The sequence below is a fragment of the Scyliorhinus torazame genome, chromosome 12 (genome assembly GCF_047496885.1).
Source record: "Scyliorhinus torazame isolate Kashiwa2021f chromosome 12, sScyTor2.1, whole genome shotgun sequence".
NCBI lineage: Eukaryota > Metazoa > Chordata > Chondrichthyes > Carcharhiniformes > Scyliorhinidae > Scyliorhinus > Scyliorhinus torazame.
In genome coordinates this window covers 218,981,489-219,003,667 of record NC_092718.1, presented here as the reverse complement: position 1 = coordinate 219,003,667, position 22,179 = coordinate 218,981,489, and the positions used below count along the sequence as shown (strand labels likewise).

General features: G+C 52.4%; 1 protein-coding gene across 2 annotated transcripts in view; it reads left to right on the top strand.

Annotated features, from left to right (window-relative positions):
• Window positions 1–688: 688 nt before the first annotated feature.
• LOC140386997 (bridge-like lipid transfer protein family member 2) overlaps window positions 689–22,179 on the top strand; it is a 193,835-nt gene continuing 172,344 nt past the window's right edge. The window contains exons 1-5 of one of the 2 annotated variants that reach the window (XM_072469961.1): window positions 689–830; window positions 7,324–7,450; window positions 16,083–16,132; window positions 19,656–19,797; window positions 20,021–20,139. In XM_072469961.1, the coding sequence (XP_072326062.1) occupies window positions 769–830; window positions 7,324–7,450; window positions 16,083–16,132; window positions 19,656–19,797; window positions 20,021–20,139 (500 nt within the window). In that variant the 5' untranslated portion in view covers window positions 689–768. Of the gene's footprint in view, window positions 831–7,323; window positions 7,451–16,082; window positions 16,133–19,655; window positions 19,798–20,020; window positions 20,140–22,179 lie in introns of those variants that run through there. The other variant, XM_072469962.1, reaches the window with a different exon arrangement.

The following is a 22,179-nucleotide window of genomic DNA, read 5'->3' as shown; positions in this document are numbered from 1 at the left end:
TTTCCCCATTGCGCCTTGGCGGCAGCTGCCCCAAGCTTGAGTGCGTCCCTCAGCACGTAGTCTTGGACCTTGGAATGTGCCAGTCTGCAACACCCGGTCGAGGACAATTCTTTGCACTGGAAGATCAGCAGGTTTCGGGCAGACCAAAGAGCGTCTTTCACCGAGTTGATACCCTTCCAGCAGCAGTTGTTTGTCTCGGTGTGTGTCCCTGGAAACAGTCCGCAGAGCACAGAGTCCTGTGTCACAGAGCTGCTCGGGATGAACCTTGACAAATACCACTGCATCTCTCTCCAGACCTTCTTTGCAAAGGCACATTCCACAAGGCTTTAATAAGCTAGAACTGTTCCCCAGCAGCTCAGGTACAGAATGAGGACTGCTGGGACGGCACGGGTTCTTATACCCCGCCTATCAGGGCGGAGCTACTATACTAAACAGCCAATGGTAAACCCCTAGGCTTAACCAATGGTACTTCAGCCTCTCAGGTACCGTAATACCTGATAATACCACCCCCCACCCCAATCTCCAACCCCCAGCCTGACCCAAACCCCCACCCCAATCTCCAAACCTCCACCCAAACCCCATCTCTGACTGTGTCGCTCGAACTCCGGGAAATCAGTTCAGTCGGCCAGCTCTGGGGTTGAGCTACATCAAACCCCGGGTCTGCTTTCAATCGGCCCGAGCCCGCCCCCAGGCATTTCCGCTTCCGGTAGTTGCGGCGCGGCTCAGTTCCGGTGGCCCCTGACCTCCCGCCGCCCGCCCGCCAGGGGAATGGCGCTGATGTTGGCGGCGGTGCTGCTGGCGGCGCTGGGCCTGGCGCTGCTGCTGGGCCGGTGAGTGAGAGACCCCCCCCCCCCCCCCCCGGGGGGAGTGACGCGAACCCGCGGGCGTTTGCATAAATTATCATAAAGGTGGGCGTGGCTTCTCCCTATTGGTTGGAGGGAGGTCCAGAGGCCAATCCCCCCCCCCCCCGCCGCCGGGATCCCCCCCCCCCCCCCCCCGGGATCTCCTCCCCCCGGATCTCTCCCCCCCCCCCCCCCCCCGGATCTCTCCCCCCCCCCCGGAGATCTTCGCCCCCCCCCCCCCCCCACTGGGGATCTCCCCCCCCGGGGATCTCCCCCACCCACCCCTGGATCTCCCCCCCCGGGGATCTCCCCCCCCCCCGGATCTCCCCCACCCACCCCTGGATATCCCCCCCCCGGGGATATCCCCCCCCCGGGGATCTCCCCCCCCGGGGATCTCCCCCCCCCCCCCGGATCTCCCCCACCCCCCCGGATCTCCCCCACCCACCCCTGGATCTCCCCACCCCCGGGTCGGGGCGGAGGAGAGCTCCCCCTGCACTGCCCCGAATGTTCTTCATTTTTAAAGCACGGAGCAATGTGACAGTTGCTATATAAATGCAGCTTCTTTCGTTGCTGGGTGTGGGCGCAATGGGCTGAATGGTCTCCTGGTCCCGCTCCCATTCGGCAGGACGGGGTTGTCCTCTGGTGGTTGCTGCTACCGCCACCGGATGCCAACTGTCGGGAGCCTCGCTCGCCACTCCTGTCTGACAGCGCACTCTCACTCCCACCCACCCCCCTAACATCTCTCCCCCGCCCCCACTAACAGCACCCTCCCCTCCCCCCTGTGGCCTCGACGCCCCTCTCAAATCTATCACCCGACATCCAACATAAGTTTTCATGGTAGCACAGTGGTTAGCACTATGGCTCCAGGGTCACAGGTTCAATTCCCGGCTTGGGTCTCTGTCTGTGCGGAGTCTGCACGTTCTCCCCGTGTCTGCGTGGGTTTCCTCCGGGTGCTCCGGTTTCCTCCCACAGCCCAAAGACGTGCAGGTTAGGTGGATTGGACATTCTGAATTCTCCCTCCGTGTACCCGAACAGGCGCCGGAATGTGGCGACTAGGGGATTTTCACAGTAACCTCATTGCAGTGTTAATGTAAGCCTACTTGTGACAATAAAGATTATTATCATTATCCTCCCTCACCCCCTAAATACCTGCTCTCACCATCCCTGACATTCCCCCCCCCCCCCCCCCGGCATTTTTTCATCACCGCTGCCTTGCCAACATCCCCCCCCCTCGCCTCACTGACGAGCCCCCTGCTTTCACCCCTCAACATCCCCCTCGTTCCCCTCCCTCGAGGATCTCCTCGGCATCAGCACCTCCCTGGCAGCTCGGTTGCTCTCAGGGGAATGTGCATCGGGCTGTTGGGTTGCTGCAAAAGACAATCCCCCTCGCAGCTCAAAATCGCTCCACTCCTCACCCCTGATTATTCTCCACTTTGCTTCACTGAAGCCCGCCCCACCTCGGTGTGTCAGCCCTCTGGGATCATTGCAGCTCTGTACACTGGGGGTTTGGGAGGGGGTGGTAGGGTTTGGATAGGCTTGATGTGTTTAAATCGTGATATGTTCCCTCCCGCAGTGTAACACGTACTCCACCTGAGTAACAAGCTTAAACATTAATTGACTTTTCAAATCCTGTGTCCCAGCAACAGTTCCATTTTAAAATTCACATCCTCGTTTTCAAATTCCTTCATGGCCTCGCTCCACTCTCTGTCATCTCCTCCAACCCTCCGAGATCGCTGCGCTCCTCCATTCCCTGATTCCCATCTCCCCACCATTGGCGGCTGTACCTTCATCTGCCTGGGTCCTAAACCCTGGAATTCCCTCATAAGCCTCTCTGCATCTCTCTGCTCATTTAAGACTATTTTAAATCAACCTCTTATTAAAAGTTTCAGGAATTCTCCTAAATTCCCTTACATAGTTTGTGGTCAATGTTTTTTGATAATGCTCGTGTTGGATGCATTGGAATGTTTTAGTATTTCAGGCTGTTCTATAAAAGCCAGTGGACAAAGATCTGGCAAATGGAACATGGTGTGGGCAAATATGAAATTGTCCATTGTGGCAGGAAGAATAAAGAAGCTTTTATAAATGGTGAGGGATTGCAGAGCTCTGAGGTGTAGAGGGATCTGGGTGTCTTTGTGCATCAATCACTAAAGGTGAGTTCACAGGAGCTGTAAGTAAGTAGGAAAGCTGACGACGTTATTTATTGTGAGGGGAATTGAACACAAAAATAGAGAGGTTGTGATTCAGTTGTGCAGGACTTTGGTGAGGCCACATCTGGAACATTGTGAACAGTATTGGTATGCTTAAGGAAAGATGTAAATGAGTTGGGAGCAGTTCAGAGAAATTCCAGGAATGGGCGGGTTGTTTTATGAGGAATGGTTGGAGAGGTTCGGTAAGAGGCAACTTGGTTGAACCATATAAAACCCTGAGGGGTATTGACAGGGTGGGTGTGGAGAGGATGTTTCCTCTTGTGGGAGAATCTACAACTAGAGGTCACTGTTTAAATATAAGGGGTTACCCATTTAAAATGGAGATGAAGGGAATTTTTTCTCTGAGGGTTCTGGGTTTCCGGTACTTTCCTCCTCAATGGAAGCATAATCTTTGAATATTCTAAAGACAGAGTTCGATCGATGCCTGTGACAGGTTATTGTGGGTCTGTGGGACTGGGGTTACAATTAAATCAGCCACAACCCTGTTGAATAGTGGAACAGACTGGAGGGGCTGAGTGGCCGCTTCCTGCTCCTAATTTGTAAATCTGTCTGCTTATATGTAAATGCAAGTTGTGAGAGAGTTTGCATAGGAGACGCAGTGTGATCCCGGAGGATGGAGAGTTTACAGCCTGGTCCAAAGATGTGCAGGTTAGGTGGATTGGCCATGATAAATTGCCCTTAGTGTCCAAAATTGCCCTTTGTGTTGGGTGTGGTTACTGGGTTATGGCGATGGGGTGGAGGTGTTGACCTTGGGTAGGGTGCTCTTTCCAAGAGCCAGTGCAGACTCGATGGGCCGAATGGCCTCCTTCTGCACGGTAAATTCTATGATAAAATCCTATGGTTGGGGGCGGGAGTTTGTAGTTGCTGATAATCCCAGCAGACAGACGGTGATGCTAACATGGGCCGGTGATTAATAGCTGCTTTCTAATCACAACCTCACAATCTCCCCTCTTCAAGGGCTGACCGACTGCTCAAAAAAATACCTCACAGCAACCTGTTTACATCCAGACCAGCATTAATCTCTCATTCAGATGACCTTGCCTCCCCGACACCTCTTGCGGGTTTGCTTTGCACTGGGTTTGATAATCGGCTCAGTGCTGAGCGCGAAGCTCCCCTGTTTCAGCTGCCTCCTGGAGCAGGCCGGGGGAGAGATCAGCTTCTTACACCGAGCTCCCCACGCCAACCTCCCTGAGCCTCAACCATGTAACCTCTGTATTGAGCAGTACGCAGGTCCTGAGCATTAGCAGCCCATTCAACCTCGGGAGGGTTGCAGCCCATAGGCCTTGCAGCTGATTGACACAGCTGTGGGAGCAACCGAATGGACAAAAACCTGGTGTCCGAAGCTGTGGAGGAATGAAGACTTGGGTTTCACAGCACCGTTCACTGCCTCAGGCCATCCCGAGGCACCACACAGTCAGTGAGGGACTTCTGAAGTGTGCTCAGTGCAAACTGAGATTAGCAATATCCCACGAATCTCACTCCAAGAACGACCACAAGATCTGGCTTCTGTGACGTTCGGCAAGAGCTAAACATTGGACACTGACCACTGGGGAGAACTTGCTGCTCTTCTATCCACCTGAGGGAGCAATGTCGCCCCACTTCAGCCATCTCCCTCGAGATGTGTAAATCTGGATGAGTGTACGCAGGTCGCCATGCAGAAAGTTAAACACACAACCATGTGGCCCAAGCAAGAGTGACGCAGTCTCACCCTCTGAGCTATAGAGATATGGCTCAGTATTGCTATGGATAATCTGATGACAAATGGACCATTGGAGATTCACTCTGATACTGCGAATACTTCCCAACCCCAGTGACAGACCCGTCCCCACCAGTACTGTACCCAGTGTTATACAGCGACACACCCGTCCCCACCAGCACTGTACCCCAGTGTTATACAGTGACAGACCCGTCCCCACCAGTACTGTACCCCAGTGTTATACAGTGACAGACCCGTCCCCACCAGTACTGTACCCCGGTGTTACACAGTGACAGACCCGTCCCCACCAGCACTGTACCCCAGTGTTATACAGTGACAGACCCGTCCCCACCAGTACTGTACCCAGTGTTATACAGCGACACACCCGTCCCCACCAGTACTGTACCCCAGTGTTATACAGTGACAGACCCGTCCCCACTAGTACTGTACCCCAGTGTTATACAGTGACAGACCCGTCCTCACCAGTACTGTACCCTGGTGTTGTACAGTGACAGACCCGTCCCCACCAGTACTGTCCCTAGTGTACATTGACACACCCGTCCCCACCAGCACTGTACCCCAGTGTTATACAGTGACAGACCCGTCCCCACCAGTACTGTACCCCAGTGTTATACAGTGACAGACCCGTCCCCACCAGTACTGTACCCCGGTGTTACACAGTGACAGACCCGTCCCCACCAGCACTGTACCCCAGTGTTATACAGTGACAGACCCGTCCCCACCAGTACTGTACCCAGTGTTATACAGCGACACACCCGTCCCCACCAGTACTGTACCCCAGTGTTATACAGTGACAGACCCGTCCCCACTAGTACTGTACCCCAGTGTTATACAGTGACAGACCCGTCCTCACCAGTACTGTACCCTGGTGTTGTACAGTGACAGACCCGTCCCCACCAGTACTGTCCCTAGTGTACATTGACAGACCCGTCCCCACCAGTACTGTACCCTGGTGTTATACAGTGACAGACCCGTCCCCACCAGTACTGTACCCCAGTGTTATACAGTGACAGACCCGTCCCCACCAGTACTGTACCCCAGTGTTATACAGTGGCAGACCCGTCCCCACCAGTACTGTACCCCAGTGTTATACAATGACAGACCCATCCCCACCAGCACTGTACCCCAGTGTTATACAGTGACAGACCCGTCCCCACCAGTACTGTACCCCAGTGTTATACAGTGACAGACCCGTCCCCACCAGTACTGTACCCCAGTGTTATACAGTGACAGACCCGTCCCCACCAGTACTGTACCCCAGTGTTATACAGTGACAGACCCGTCCCCACCAGTACTGTACCCCAGTGTTATACAGTGACAGACCCGTCCCCACCAGTACTGTACCCCAGTGTTATACAGTGACAGACCCGTCCCCACCAGTACTGTACCCCAGTGTTATACAGTGACAGACCCATCCCCACCAGTACTGTAGCCCAGTGTTATACAGTGACAGACCCGTCCCCACCAGTACTGTACCCCAGTGTTATACAGTGACAGACCCGTCCCCACCAGTACTGTACCCGTGTTATACAGTGACAGACCCGTCCCCACCAGTACTGTACCCCAGTGTTATACAGTGACAGACCCGTCCCCACCAGTACTGTGCCCCAGTGTTATACAGTGACAGACCCGTCCCCACCAGTACTGTACCCCAGTGTTATACAGTGACAGACCCGTCCCCACCAGTACTGTACCCCAGTGTTATACAGTGACAGACCCGTCCCCACCAGTACTGTACCCGTGTTATACAGTGACAGACCCGTCCCCACCAGTACTGTACCCCAGTGTTATACAGTGACAGACCCTTCCCCACCAGTACTGTACCCCAGTGTTATACCGTGATAGACCCGTCCCCACCAGTACTGTGCCCCAGTGTTATACAGTGACAGACCCGTCCCCACCAGTACTGTACCCCAGTGTTATACAGTGACAGACCCGTCCCCACCAGTACTGTACCCGTGTTATACAGTGACAGACCCGTCCCCACCAGTACTGTACCCCAGTGTTATACAGTGACAGACCCGTCCCCACCAGTACTGTGCCCCAGTGTTATACAGTGACAGACCCGTCCCCACCAGTACTGTACCCCAGTGTTATACAGTGACAGACCCGTCCCCACCAGTACTGTACCCCAGTGTTATACAGTGACAGACCCGTCCCCACCAGTACTGTACCCCAGTGTTATACAGTGACAGACCCGCCCCCACCAGTACTGTACCCGTGTTATACAGTGACAGACCCATTCCCACCAGTACTGTACCCCAGTGTTATACAGCGACAGACCCGTCCCCACCAGTACTGTACCCCAGTGTTATACAGTGACAGACCCATTCCCACCAGTACTGTACCCCAGTGTTTATACAACGATTGGATATCAGTGGAACCTGTTCGGTTTGACAGACGGGTATTGATGCTCGTCCTTTCACAGCTCATTGTGACACTGGCAGTGCATTCAGGTCGATTTACAAGTGTTGTTGGACTTTAATATTCTGATCTCTCTCTCTCTCTCTCTCTCTCTCTCCCTCCCCTCCCCCCCCCCCCACTTCCATTTCCTCAGGTGGTTGATACCACGGATTCTCACGTACCTCATCCAGAAACAGCTCCATGTGGATTTAGAAATCGGCTCGATTGGGTTTCTCACGGTTCACAATGTCAGCATCAAGATCTGTGCACAGCACACTGTGGTGAGTGGGAGTGCACTGTCCCGCACCCGGGCGTGTCTGTGCACTTGTCTGTGTTCGAGCGTGCCTATGATCATGTGCACGTGAGTTTTGGGATTTTTGTGGACGTGAGTTCACGTGTGAAGGTTCTCACATGTATGTTTGTTTGCGTGTGTTCCGTGCATGCGTATTCATGTGAGCGTACATGTTGTGATGAATGTAGATGTTATATATTATATTTTATTTTTGGCAGTAATGTTGTTTAGAAACCCTGGTTTAAAATAGGTAAAAGCAGTATGTTTGCTTAAGCTGTACTTAAAGAGTCGTAAAAGGGGAGGTGATCATTCATTCCAACCACTTACTTGGTTACAGATAAAGGACTAATGGAATAGTGTTGTGAATGCTGGAGATTCCCTGGAGTGTAGTTAATTTATGAGGGATTGATTTAGCCCCAGTCAAGGAGGTCATGATACCTTATGGGATACAGATGATGTAATTAATGGGAGGAGCCAGGTCTGTCTGTAGTTTTGCAGTCTGTTGAAGGATTTTAAGTTGAACAGCAATTTTGCCAAATACTGTTCGGTTGAGCAGCAGTGCACTGGATCTGCTCTTGAAAGAAACTTTTTCCAAAAGTCTCTACACAGCTGAGAAAGTAACCTGTGTGTTAACTTTATTTATAAGTGGCATTTGAACTGTATTGGATTGCTTAATTGGAATCAGTGGTGGGTGTAGATAGTAAGTTCAAGTTTTTCTTTTATTTAAGAACTGTTTAACTGATAATTGTAAAGCTGTTTCTTTGATTATGTGGTTAATTCTGTGTTTAAATTGAAGTTAATTTTAACATGAAAGATGCCTATTGGTCAGAGTCATCGCTCCTGGGGTAAAGTATTTCTCACAGTATTACAAAAAGAGAAAGTGGTTAGGGTTCTCCCCCAGGGTCCTACAAAGGTTTTGGTCTGTTCCGGTATCCTAACAGTGTGTTCTCATGTTGTAAGGGTCCTTCCTGTTTATTCCCTCATTTTTCCCCTTTTATTCTGCCGTTATCATTTTTAAAAAAAATATTTTATTGAAAATTTTTGGTCAACCATCACAGTACATTGTGTATCCTTTACACAATAATATAACCGTATAAATAAAAATGACCTGTTTTATAAACAAAGAATAAATAATATATAACAAAAACGAAAACTAAAACTAAATGGCAACTGCCTTGTCTCAGATAAACACTCTCCAAAAATATGATTTAACAGTCCAATATACAATTATTTATAGCAACGACCTATACATATTATACATATATATTAACAACCCTGAGAGTCCTTCTGGTCCCCCCCCCCCCCGTCCCCCCCGGGCTGCTGCTGCTACCTTCTTCTTTTCCATTCCCTCTATCTTTCTGTGAGGTATTCGACGAACGGTTGCCACCGCCTGGTGAACCCTTGAGCCGATCCCCTTAGGACGAACTTAATCCGTTCCAGCTTTATAAACCCTGCCATGTCATTTATCCAGGTCTCCACACCCGGGGGCTTGGCTTCCTTCCACATCAACAGTATCCTGCGCCGGGCTACGAGGGACGCAAAGGCCAAAACATCGGCCTCTCTCGCCTCCTGTACTCCCGGCTCTTGTGCAACCCCAAATATAGCCAACCCCCAGCTTGGTTCGACCTGGACCCCCACTACTTTCGAAAGCACCTTTGTCACCCCCACCCAGAACCCCTGTAGTGCCGGACATGACCAGGACATGTGGGTGTGATTCGCTGGGCTTCTCGAGCATCTCGCACACCTATCCTCTACCCCAAAAAATTTACTGAGCCGTGCTCCAGTCATATGCGCCCTGTGTAACACCTTAAGTTGAATCAGAATTAGCCTGGCACACGAGGACGATGAGTTTACCCTACTTAGGGCATCCGCCCACAGCCCCTCCTCAATCTCCTCCCCCAGCTCTTCTTCCCATTTCCCTTTCAGCTCATCTACCATAATCTCCCCCTCGTCCCTCATTTCCCTATATATATCTGACACCTTACCGTCCCCCACCCATGTCTTTGAGATCACTCTGTCCTGCACCTCATTCGTCGGGAGCTGCGGGAATTCCCTCACCTGTTGCCTCGCAAAAGCCCTCAGTTGCATATCCCGGAATGCATTCCCTTGGGGCAACCCATATTTCTCGGTCAGCGCTCCCAGACTTGCGAACTTCCTATCCACAAACAGATCTTTCAGTTGCGTTACTCCTGCTCTTTGCCATATTCCAAATCCCCCATCCATTCTCCCCGGGGCAAACCTATGGTTATTTCTTATCGGGGACCCCACCAAGGCTCCCGTCTTTCCCCTATGCCGTCTCCACTGTCCCCAAATTTTCAAAGTCGCCACCACCACCGGGCTTGTGTATTTCTTCGGTGAGAACGGCAATGGGGCCGTCACCATAGCTTGTAGGCTAGTCCCCCTACAGGACGCCCTCTCCAATCTCTTCCATGCCGCTCCCTCCTCTTCTCCCATCCACTTACTCACCATTGAGATATTGGCGGCCCAGTAGTACTCACTTAGGCTCGGTAGTGCCAGCCCCCCCCTATCCCTAATACGCTGTAAGAATCCCTTCCTCACTCTCGGGGTCTTCCCGGCCCACACAAAACTCATGATACTCTTTTTGATCCTTTTGAAAAAAGCCTTCGTGATCACCACCGGGAGGCACTGAAACACAAAGGAGAAATCTCGGGAGGACTACCATTTTAACCGCCTGCACCCTCCCTGCCAGTGACAGGGATACCATGTCCCATCTCTTGAAGTCCTCCTCCATTTGTTCCACCAATCGCGTTAAATTTAACCTATGCAATGTACCCCAATTCTTGGCTATCTGGATCCCCAAGTAACGAAAGTCCCTTGTTACCTTCCTCAGCGGAAAGTCCTCTATTTCTCTGCTCTGCTCCCCTGGATGCACCACAAATAACTCACTTTTCCCCATGTTCAGTTTATATCCTGAGAATTCTCCAAACTCCCGAAGTGTCCGCATTATCTCTGGCATCCCCTCCGCCGGGTCCGCTACATATAACAACAAATCATCCGCATACAGAGATACCCGGTGTTCTTCTCCTCCTCTAAGTACTCCCCTCCACTTCTTGGAACCCCTCAATGCTATTGCCAGGGGCTCAATCGCCAGTGCAAACAATAATGGGGACAGAGGGCATCCCTGCCTTGTCCCTCTATGGAGCCGAAAGTATGCAGATCCCCGTCCATTCGTGACCACACTCGCCACTGGGGCCCTATACAACAGCTGCACCCATCCAACATATTCATCTCCAAAACCAAATCTCCTCAGCACCTCCCACAGATAATCCCACTCCACTCTATCAAATGCTTTCTCGGCATCCATCGCCACCACTATCTCCGCTTCCCCCTCTGGTGGGGGCACCATCATTACCCCTAGCAGCCTCCGTATATTCGTATTCAGCTGTCTCCCCTTCACAAACCCAGTTTGGTCCTCATGGACCACCCTCGGGACACAATCCTCTATCCTCATTGCCATTACCTTGGCCAGAATCTTAGCGTCTACATTTAGGAGGGAAATAGGTCTATAGGACCCGCATTGCAGCGGGTCCTTTTCCTTCTTTAGGAGAAGCGATATCGTTGCCTCAGACATAGTCGGGGGCAGCTGTCCCCTTTCCTTTGCCTTATTAAAGGTCCTCATCAGTAGCGGGGCGAGCAAGTCCACATATTTCCTGTAAAATTCAACTGGGAATCCATCCGGTCCCGGAGCCTTCCCCGCCTGCATGCTCCTAATTCCTTTCACTACTTCCTCTATTTCAATCTGTGCTCCCAGTCCCACCCTTTCCTGCTCCTCCACCTTGGGAAATTCCAGCCGGTCCAGAAAGCCCATCATTCTCTCCCTCCCATCCGGGGGTTGAGCTTCGTATAATTTTTTATAAAATGCCTTGAACACTCCATTCACTCTCTCCGCTCCCCGCTCCATCTCTCCTTCCTCATCCCTCACTCCCCCTATTTCCCTCGCTGCTCCCCTTTTCCTCAATTGGTGGGCCAGCAACCTGCTCGCCTTCTCCCCATATTCGTACTGTACACCCTGTGCCTCCCTCCACTGTGCCTCTGCAGTACCCGTTGTCAGCAGGTCAAATTCTACGTGTAGCCTTTGCCTTTCCCTGTACAGTCCCTCCTCCGGCGCCTCCGCATATTGCCTGTCCACCCTCAGAAGTTCTTGCAGCAACCGCTCCCGTTCCCTACTCTCCTGCTTTCCTTTATGTGCCCTTATTGATATCAGCTCCCCTCTAACCACTGCCTTCAGCGCCTCCCAGACCACTCCCACCTGGACCTCCCCGTTACCATTGAGTTCCAAGTACTTTTCAATGCACCCCCTCACCCTTAGACACACCCCCTCATCTGCCATTAGTCCCATGTCCATTCTCCAGGGTGGGCGCCCTTCTGTTTCCTCCCCTATCTCCAAGTCCACCCAATGTGGAGCGTGATCCGAAATGGCTATAACCGTATACTCCGTTCCCCTCACCTTTGGGATCAACGCCCTTCCCAAAACAAAAAAGTCTATTCGCGAGTAGACTTTATGGACATAGGAGAAAAACGAAAACTCCTTACTCCTAGGTCTGCTAAATCTCCACGGGTCTACTCCTCCCATCTGCTCCATAAAATCTTTAAGCACCTTGGCTGCTGCCGGCCTCTTTCCAGTCCTGGACCTCGACCTGTCCAGCCCTGGTTCCAACACCGTATTGAAATCTCCCCCCCATTACCAACTTTCCCACCTCTAGGTCCGGGATGCGTCCTAGCATACGCCTCATAAAATTGGCATCATCCCAGTTCGGGGCATACACGCTCACCAAAACCACCGTCTCCCCCTGTAGTTTGCCACTCACCATCACGTATCTGCCCGTGCTATCTGCCACCATAGTCTTTGCCTCGAACATTACCCGCTTCCCCACTAATATAGCCACCCCCCTGTTTTTTGCGTCTAGCCCCGAATGGAACACCTGCCCCACCCAACCTTTGAGTAGTCTCACCTGGTCTATCAGTTTCAAGTGCGTTTCCTGTAACATAACCACGTCTGCCTTAAGTTTCTTAAGGTGTGCGAGTACCCGTGCCCTCTTTATCGGCCCGTTCAGCCCTCTCACGTTCCACGTGATCAGCCGGGTTGGGGGGCTTTTTACCCCCCCCTTGTCGATTAGCCATCCCCTTTTTCCAGCTCCTCACCCGGTTCCCACGCAGCTGTGTCCCCCCCCAGGCGGTGCCCCCCCGCCCATCCCACCCCATACCAGCTCCCCCCTCTCCCCAGCAGCAGCAGCCCAATAGTTCCCCCCTCCCACCCCCCCCGCTAGATCCTCCACTAGCGTAGTTACACCCCCCATGTTGCTCCCAGAAGTCAGCAAACTCTGGCCGACCTCGGCTTCCCCCCGTGACCTCGGCTCGCACCGTGCAACGCCCCCTCCTTCCTGCTTCCCTATTCCCGCCATGATTATCATAGCGCGGGAACCGAGCCCGCGCTTCCCCCTTGGCCCCGCCCCCAATGGTCAGCGCCCCATCTCCTCCACCTACTTTCCTCCCCCCACCACCTCCTGTGGAAGAGAGAAAAGTTACCACATCGCAGGATTAATAACATAAAACTCCTCTTTCCCCCCTTTTTACCCCCCTCTTCGCCCCCCATACTCGCCCCACCACTTTGTTTCAAACGTTCTTTTTTTTAAATAACCCGCTCATTCCAATTTTTCTTCCACGATAAAAGTCCACGCCTCATCCGCCATCTCAAAGTAGTGGTGCCTCCCTCGATATGTGACCCACAGTCTTGCCGGTTGTAGCATTCCGAATTTTATCTTCTTTTTGTGAAGCACCGCCTTGGCCCGATTAAAGCTCGCCCTCCTTCTCGCCACCTCCGCACTCCAGTCTTGGTATACGTGGATCACCACGTTCTCCCACTTACTGCTCCGAGTTTCCTTTGCCCATCTAAGGACCATCTCTTTGTCCTTAAAACGGAGGAATCTCACCACTATGGCTCTAGGAATTTCTCCTGCTCTCGGTCCTCGCGCCATCACTCGGTATGCTCCCTCCACCTCCAGCGGACCCGCCGGGGCCTCCGCTCCCATTAACGAGTGCAGCATCGTGCTCACATATGCCCCGACGTCCGCTCCCTCCACACCTTCAGGAAGGCCAAGAATCCTTAGGTTGTTCCTCCTCGCGTTGTTCTCCAGCGCCTCCAGCCTTTCCACACATCGTTTATGGTGTGCCTTGTGCATCTCCGTCTTCACCACCAGGCCCTGTATGTCGTCCTCATTCTCGGCAGCCTTTGCCTTCACGACCCGAAGCTCTCGCACCTGGGTCTTTTGCTCCTCCTTTAGCCCTTCGATCGCCTGTAGTATCGGGGCCAACAGCTCCTTCTTCATTTCCTTTTTGAGTTCTTCCACGCAGCGTTTCAAAAACTCGTGTTGTTCAGGGCCCCATATTAAACTGCCACCTTCCGACGCCATCTTGGTTTTTGCTTGCCTTCCTTGCCGCTGCTCTAAAGGATCCACCGCAATCCGGCCACCTTCCTCTCCTTTTTTCATCCGTATCCAGGGGGGATTCCCTTCTGGTTCACCGCACAGCACTTTTAGCCGTTAAAATTGCCGTTGGGGCTCTTATTAAGAGCCCAAAAGTCCGTTCCACCGGGAGCTGCCGAAACGTGCGACTCAGCTGGTCATCGCCGCACCCGGAAGTCCCTGCCGTTATCATTTTTGATCCACGGGTGATTAATGGACATGTGTCTTTAAGTCAAGCAGCAGAGAGAAGTGAGGAATTCAGAAGTTACAGGAGAGAACACTCTGCTAATTTGAACATAGACCTCAGTCTTCTCGACACCAGGGAGAGTGATGGGGTGGGACTCTGTTTGATTGATTGGCTGGTGGCCAATGAATTGACTAAAAGGCCATACTCTGCCCGGTAATAGGTAGTGTTGGATCCTATCCCAGTGGGATAGTTCTCAGTGACCTGAGAGAGTAGTTGAGTCCTAGACACACACAGCCAAGGACCTGCTTTCTCTCCCTCTCCAGAAAGACTGTGAGTGCTGCGTTTCTGAAACTTGAGACCTGAATCAGTCTATAGTGAAATGCTCGGAGAAAAGCAAAACCAGTTATATTTGTTGCATATTTCATTAAAGTTCTTGTTGGTAATAAAAAGTAATTGTGTTTCCATTTACAAACCTGGTGACTGTAATTATTGGGTAGTCAACGGCCAAAGACTTTGGGTATTTTTATAAGAATCATTGTGTTGTGACTCTGGATCAAGGGAGGGCTGGAATTGACCGTGCATTAGCCCAGGGTGCTGTAATAGTGCGCACGCATGCGTTCTCGTGTGCGCGTTTGCAAATTTGCAGTCACATGTTTGCACACTGTGCACGTGTGTGTTTGTGTGAGCATGTTTGCGCGTGCGTGTGTGTTCGCACGTATTTCTTGTTAAGACACCCTGGGCTAGTGCGTGGTCAGTTCCAGGCCCATGTGCCCCGGAGTCACAACACTAATGAATTAACCAACAATTCTTAGAAAAGTCTTTGGTCCTTATCTACCCAATAATTACAGTCACCAGGTTTGTAAGTTGAAACACAATGACTTTATTTATACCACAAACTATCATAAAATTTGCCAGTAAATACAACTGGATAACAATCCCCTTTAAGCATCCCATCCTCCATCCACACACAAGACAGACAAACACAGAGGCGGAAAGGGGTAAAAATAATAAGAATGATGGTTAAAAGATAAGGGTCTTTACTGCAGATGGTGGATCTTTAACACACTTTCTTCACAGCAAGCTTGCTGGTTAGAGTCTCTTGGAAAGAGCACCCTCCCCAACCGCACACCTCCACCCTATCCCCATAACCCAGTAACCCTGCCCAACACTAAGGGCAATTTAGCATGGCCAACCCACCTAACCTGCACATCTTTGGACTGTGGGAGGAAACCGGAGCACCCGGAGGAAACCCACGCAGACACGGGGAGAACGTGCAGACTCCACACAGACAGTGACCCAAGCCGGGAATCGAACCAAGGACCCTGGAGCTGTGAAGCAATTGTGCTAACCACCATGCTACCGTTCTGCCCTATTCACTGGCCACGAGCCAAATCGATCAAACCGAGCCCCAGCCAATCTCTGTCATGGCTGCCGGTCAGTCTAAGCTCGAGTTTGAACCAGCACAGTGATCTCTCCTGCTGCTGAAATACGCTGCCGGATTTAAAGTCACAACAAGCAGCTTACCCGAAAGACACATGTCCATTAATCATCCATGAAGCAAAAATGTAACAGCAAAAATAAAAGAAAGAGGAAATAAACAGGAAGGATTATTACAGGGTTTCTGCGAGTGTGTGTTTGTGTGCTGTTTGAGTGTGGAATGAAGAGATCTCTGACTACCTCTCATTTTGCTCTCTTTTGGATCTCCGATTTTAACAACTCAGCCATTGGTGCCTTCAGCTGTCTGGGCACTCAGCTCTAGAGTTTGCCATCTAACCCCGTCCACCTGCCGCTCCTCCTGAGAACCACCTGTCCTAATATCACATGTGATACTGTTGGATTTTGTTTGATAATGCTTCTGTGAAAGTGCCTTGGGAGAGCTGCTAAATTAATGCAAGTTATTGTTTAAACTGTTGATGGTGATTACCCAATAGCCTGCTACATTTCTTTTACAGGAAGTAGACAGAGTGTGGCTGTCCTGTAAGCTGCTAAATAATGAGTTACCGTAAGTATTGCAAAATCACTCTCCCCCATCCCCACTCACTCACCCCCATCCCCACTCACTCTCCCCCATCCCCACTCACTCTCCCCATCCCCACTCACTCTCCCCCATCCCCACTCACTCTTCCCCCATCCCCACTCACTCTTCCCCCATCCCCACTCACTCTCCCCCATCCCCACTCACTCTCCCCCATCCCCACTCACTCTCCCCCATCCCCACTCACTCTCCCCCATCCCCACTCACTCTCCCCCATCCCCACTCACTCTCCCCCATCCCCACTCACTCTCCCCCATCCCCACTCACTCTCCCCCATCCCCACTCACTCTCCCCCATCCCCACTCACTCTCCCCCATCCCCACTCACTCTCCCCCATCCCCACTCACTCTCCCCCATCCCCACTCACTCTCCCCCATCCCCACTCACTCTCCCCCATCCCCACTCACTCTCCCCCATCCCCACTCACTCTCCCCCATCCCCACTCACTCTCCCCCATCCCCACTCACTCTCCCCCATCCCCACTCACTCTCCCCCATCCCCACTCACTCTCCCCCATCCCCACTCACTCTCCCCCATCCCCACTCACTCTCCCCCATCCCCACTCACTCTCCCCCATCCCCACTCACTCTCCCCCATCCCCACTCACTCTCCCCCATCCCCACTCACTCACCCCCATCCCCACTCACTCTCCCCCATCCCCACTCACTCTCCCCCATCCCCACTCACTCTCCCCCACTCACTCTCCCCCATCCCCACACACTCTCCCCCACTCATTCTCCCCCATCCCCACTCACTCTCCCCCATCCCCACTCACTCTCCCCCATCCCCACTCACTCTCCCCCATCCCCACTCACTCTCCCCCATCCCCACTCACTCTCCCTCATCCCCACTCATTCTCCCCCATCCCCACTCACTCTCCCCCATCCCCACTCACTCTCCCCCATCCCCACTCACTCTCCCCCATCCCCACTCACTCTCCCCCATCCCCACTCACTCTCCCCCATCCCCACTCACTCTCCCCCATCCCCACTCACTCTCCCCCATCCCCACTCACTCTCCTCCATCCCCACTCACTCTCTCCATCCCCACTCACTCTCTCCATCCCCACTCACTCTCTCCATCCCCACTCACTCTCTCCATCCCCACTCACTCTCCCCCATCCCCACTCACTCTTTCCCCTCCCATCCCCACTCACTCTTCCCCCCCCCCATCCGCACTCGCTCTACCCACACCCATGATCCCCCACATCCGCAACCCCTGCACCAGCGATCACCTGCACCCATGACCCCCACAATCAGTGTTAAAACATCTTTAACATCACACAAGAAATAGCTGACAATTACCCTTAAACAATGGTAATCAATACAGTGACACCATAACCCTTAACTGCTATCTTTATTCCCACTCAAACAACAAAACCATCTCAGATCCCAATCCAGTTTTAAATATAGTTTGCACTCCGGAATACTTGCTGTACGGAGATGTCATGGATACTGTACTTTGAGAAAGAGAGATCTTTTGAGACTGCTTGAATAGACCAGACCCCCTGTCAGAATAATTCAGAATCTCTGGCTGTATTTCTTCCGAAACCTTCTCAGCTCACCTCCCAGCCAAAAACTAACCTTGAAAACCTCAACACAGGACTGCTTTAACCCCTGATTCCTCCCATTAACTACATCATCTCACTAAGCTGAACATAATATCGCTAATTAACTACTCCACAGGGAACCCGCTTAATATAAATAAAATCCATTAGTCCAAACTTTTACGATGCTTTAATTGCACCTCTGGCTCCCAAAGGCCTAGCTATGTTTCAGACCAGGATTTTTGAAATCACTACTGCAGCAGTCACACACACACTAACGCAGGCTGTTACCCCTTACTGCACCAAATACAAATAATACGTTATCTCTGAAATTCCTACGTTCATCCCACTGACCCGCACCCTCAACGCCCCACACTCGCCCACACTCACCCAAAGTACAAAAGAACAATACAGCACAGGAACAGGCCAATCAGCCCTCCAAGCCTGTACAGCTCATGATACCACCCTTGGCCAAAACTCTCAGCACTTCCTGCATCCTCAATTCCCCACACTCACCCGCACCCTCAATTCCCCACAACCGCCACGTTCGTTCACACCCGCCCACACCCTTTGTTCCCCACGCTCGGCCACACTCACCCGCACCATCAATTCCCCACAACCGCCACGTTCGTTCACACCCGCCCACACCCTTTGTTCCCCACACCCGCCCACGCTCGGCCACACTCACCCGCACCCTCAATTCCCCACAACCGCCATGCTCGTTCACACTTGCCCACACCCTTTGTTCCCCACACCCACCCACACTCGCCCACACCCTTTGTTCCCCACACCCGCCCACACCCTTTGTTCCCCACACCCGCCCACACCCTTTGTTCCCCACACCCGCCCACACCCTTTGTTCCCCACACCCGCCCACACCCTTTGTTCCCCACACCCACCCACACTCGCCCACACCCTTTGTTCCCCACACTCGCCCACACCCTTTGTTCCCCACACCCGCCCACACCCTTTGTTCCCCACACCCACCCACGCCTGGCCACACTCACCCGCACCAGCGATTCCCCACACCCACCCACTCACGCTCGCCTACACACAGCCTTGCCCACGCTCGTCCACGCTCTCCCACAGCCACCCACCCTCATCCACAACCACCCACGCTCGCCTGTACACACCCACGCACCCTCACCCACCCACACTTGGCAACACACTCGCTCATCCATGATCCCATACTCTCACATTTGCACACTCGCACTTTCACTCTTACACGTTACAAACCTACCTGTCCTTCAACACAACATTCCCCCTCCAATGACACATGCACAAAAATACATCTGGCTCCACACATTGCTGCAGGTTTGAGAGAGCGTTTGGCCAACTCCTGCTCCTGTTTCATCTGTATAAATGCGCATAGCCCTGTCTGGATCAAGATTGTTGGTTAATCTGCTTCTATCCCGATATGTACAATAGCTAAACGCTCTGTTAAGACCCGTTCAGCTCTAATAATGTCAGCATCAGCTCTGATTTTTGAGGTTAATTGGATTTGAAGAGGATAACAGAATGGGCCAAGAGGCAGGTTGATGGGAGGGAGCAGGGCAGGAGAGTCACGGGGGAAGAGGATAATGGTGAAGACTGGGCTTAAAAAGCCGTTCAAAGAAGGCAGTGTTCCTTCACCAAACCCCCTTTCCAGCCTTTTAGCTCCTCTCGTGTCTCAACCGCCCACGGAATAATACTGCCCTCTGTTACCCCCCTTTATCCCCCACTTTATTCCCCCTTTACTCCACTTTTTGCCTCGACCCCCCCCCTCATGCCCCCCCCCCCCCCCCCCCCCCCCCGCGCCTCAGATGTGATCTGGATGAAGGGGATTTACCAGTTTTAGCTGTGGAGGGCGGGGGGACAAGCGGAATTGGGAGGGGGGACGCTGAGGTTAGTGGTCTGGTTTCAATGATTTGTCGTTACCCTCCAACCCTGATCTCTCCGTTGCAGTCACAGTTTCGCTCTGTGTTTTGGAGAAATCCGATTTCGAGCGGATTTGAAAGCAGCCTCCCAAATATGGGCCAATTCCAGTGAAAACACCGAGAAAAGGCAACTGACTCTCCAACCATCGGTGCTCCGCATGTTGTCACAGGTGAGGTGTTTACAGTGGAAATTGGAATTGTTGTCGGGTTTGGTGTTTCTGTGAGAGGTTCAGAAGCATATCCACAATCCCGGGAACATTGGCTGATTAAACGTAAACATCTATCCCTCTGCCGTTGGCATCCTGGTGAGGGGCATGCGGGCGATGGGTGTTCGGGTGACCGCTGTGCGTTATGACCTGAATAACCCTTCCCCTTTATCTCTAATCTTCACAGCTGCTCTCGATCCACGTACACTCCGTGAACGTGATGGTTTTAAATGCCTGGATTGCAGAGTCCCTCTGGCACATGGCGTTAACAGACTGCACCTTTCTACTCCTCTGTAATGGCAATAAGTAAGTGGTTGGAGTGGCAGAGCTCGGTCAGGGTCCAGGACACTTTGTGCTCAGGTGTTGGTGATAGCAGCAAAACCTCCAGCACAGGGCAGCGCGGTGGCACAGTGGTTAGCACGGCTGCCTCACAGCGCCAGGGACCCGGGTTCAATTCCAATCTCGGGTCACTGTCTGTGCGGAGTCTGCACGTTCTCCCCGTGTCTGCGTGGGTTTCCTCCGGGGGCTCCGGTTTCCTCCCGCAGTCCAGTGATGTGCAGGGTAGGTGGATTGGCCACGTTAAATTGCTCCTTGGCGTTACGGGGATAGGATGGGGGAGTGGGCTCAGGTAGGATGCTCTTTCAGAGGGTCGGCGCAGACATGATGGGCCAAATGGCCTCCTGCAAATTTGAAACTACACTGTGCCTGTCCCTGACCTGTGCTGTGTTGGTGGAATGTTACAGGAAGTCTCCCAAGTTCCTGAATTGTGGGGAGGAGAGTGAATACCAGTTTAAGTTGCTGCTCGATCACTTTCCAGTGACCCGTGATGGAATCTGTGCCTGTGTGCGCACTTGTCAGTGTGAATCTGTGCCTGTGTGCGCACTTGTCAGTGTGAATCTGTGCCTGTGTGCGCACTTGTCAGTGTGAGTCTGTGCCTGTGTGCACACTTGTCAGTGTGAGTCTGTGCCTGTGTGCGCACTTGTCAGTGTGAATCTGTGCCTGTGTGCGCACTTGTCAGTGTGAGTCTGTGCCTGTGTGCGCACTTGTCAGTGTGAGTCTGTGCCTGCGTGGGTGCGTCTGTGCATCTCTGTGACTGTTGTGTGTGTCTATGTCTTTTTTAATTAAGTTATGGGATGAGGGTGCCACTGGCTCTGCCAGCATTTATTGCCCATTCCTAATTGCCCTCGAGAAGGTGGTGGGTGAGCTGCCTTCTTGAACCGCTGCCGTCCATATGGTGTAGGTATACCCACAGTGCTGTTCGGGAGGGAGTTCCAGGATTTTGTCCCAGCGACAGTGAAGGAACGGCCGATATATTTCCAAGTCGGGGTGGTGAGTGACTTGGAGGGGACCCTCCAGGTGGTGGGGTTCCCAGGTATTTGCTGCTCTTGTCCTTCTAGATGGTAATGGTCGTGGGTTTAGCAAGTGCTGCTTAATGAACCTTAGTGAGTTCCTGCAGTGCATCTTGTAGATGGTACACACGGCTGCCATTGTTCGTCGGTGGTGGAGGGTTTGAATGTTTGTGGAAGGGAGAGGAATCGAGTGGGGCCGCTTTGTCCTGGATGGTGTCGAGCTTCTTGAGCGTTGTTGGAGCTGCACTCATCCAGGCAAGTGGAGAGTTTTCCATCACACTCCTGACTTGTGCCTTGTAGGTGGTGGACAGGCTTTGGGAGGTCAGGAGGTGAGTTACTCACCACAGGAGTCCCAGCCTCTGACCTGCTCTTGTAGCCACAGTATTAATGTGGCTGGGTCCAGTTCAGTTTCTGGTGAATGGTAACCCCCAGGATGTTGATCGTGGGGGATTCAGCGATGAATGTCATGGGGCGATGGTTAGATCCTCTCTTGTAGGAGATGGTCATTGCCTGGCACTTGTGTGGCGCGAATGTAACTTGCCACTTGTCAGCCCAAGCCTGGATATTGTCCAGGTCTTGCTGCATTTGGACATGGACTGCTTCATTATCTGAGGAGTCACAAATGGTGCTGAACATTATGCAATCATCTGTGAACATTCCCACTTCTGACCTTATGATGGAAGGGAGGTCATTGATGAAGCAGCTGAAGACGGTTGGGCCGAGGACACTACCCTGAGGAACTCCCGCAGTGATATCCTGGAGTTGAGATAATTAACCTACAACAACCACACCCACCTTTCTTGTGCCAGGTATGACTCCAATCAGCATATCTGTGTGTATGTCTAAGCATGCCTTGAGTGTGTGTGTAAGTGTCTCAGTGTGTGTGTGTGTGTGTGTATGCACACCTGAGTGTGTGACTTTATTGTGTGCGTGCGTGACTTTATTGTGTGTGTGCGCACGTATCTGTGAGTGTGTGCATGTGTGACTTTATTGTGTG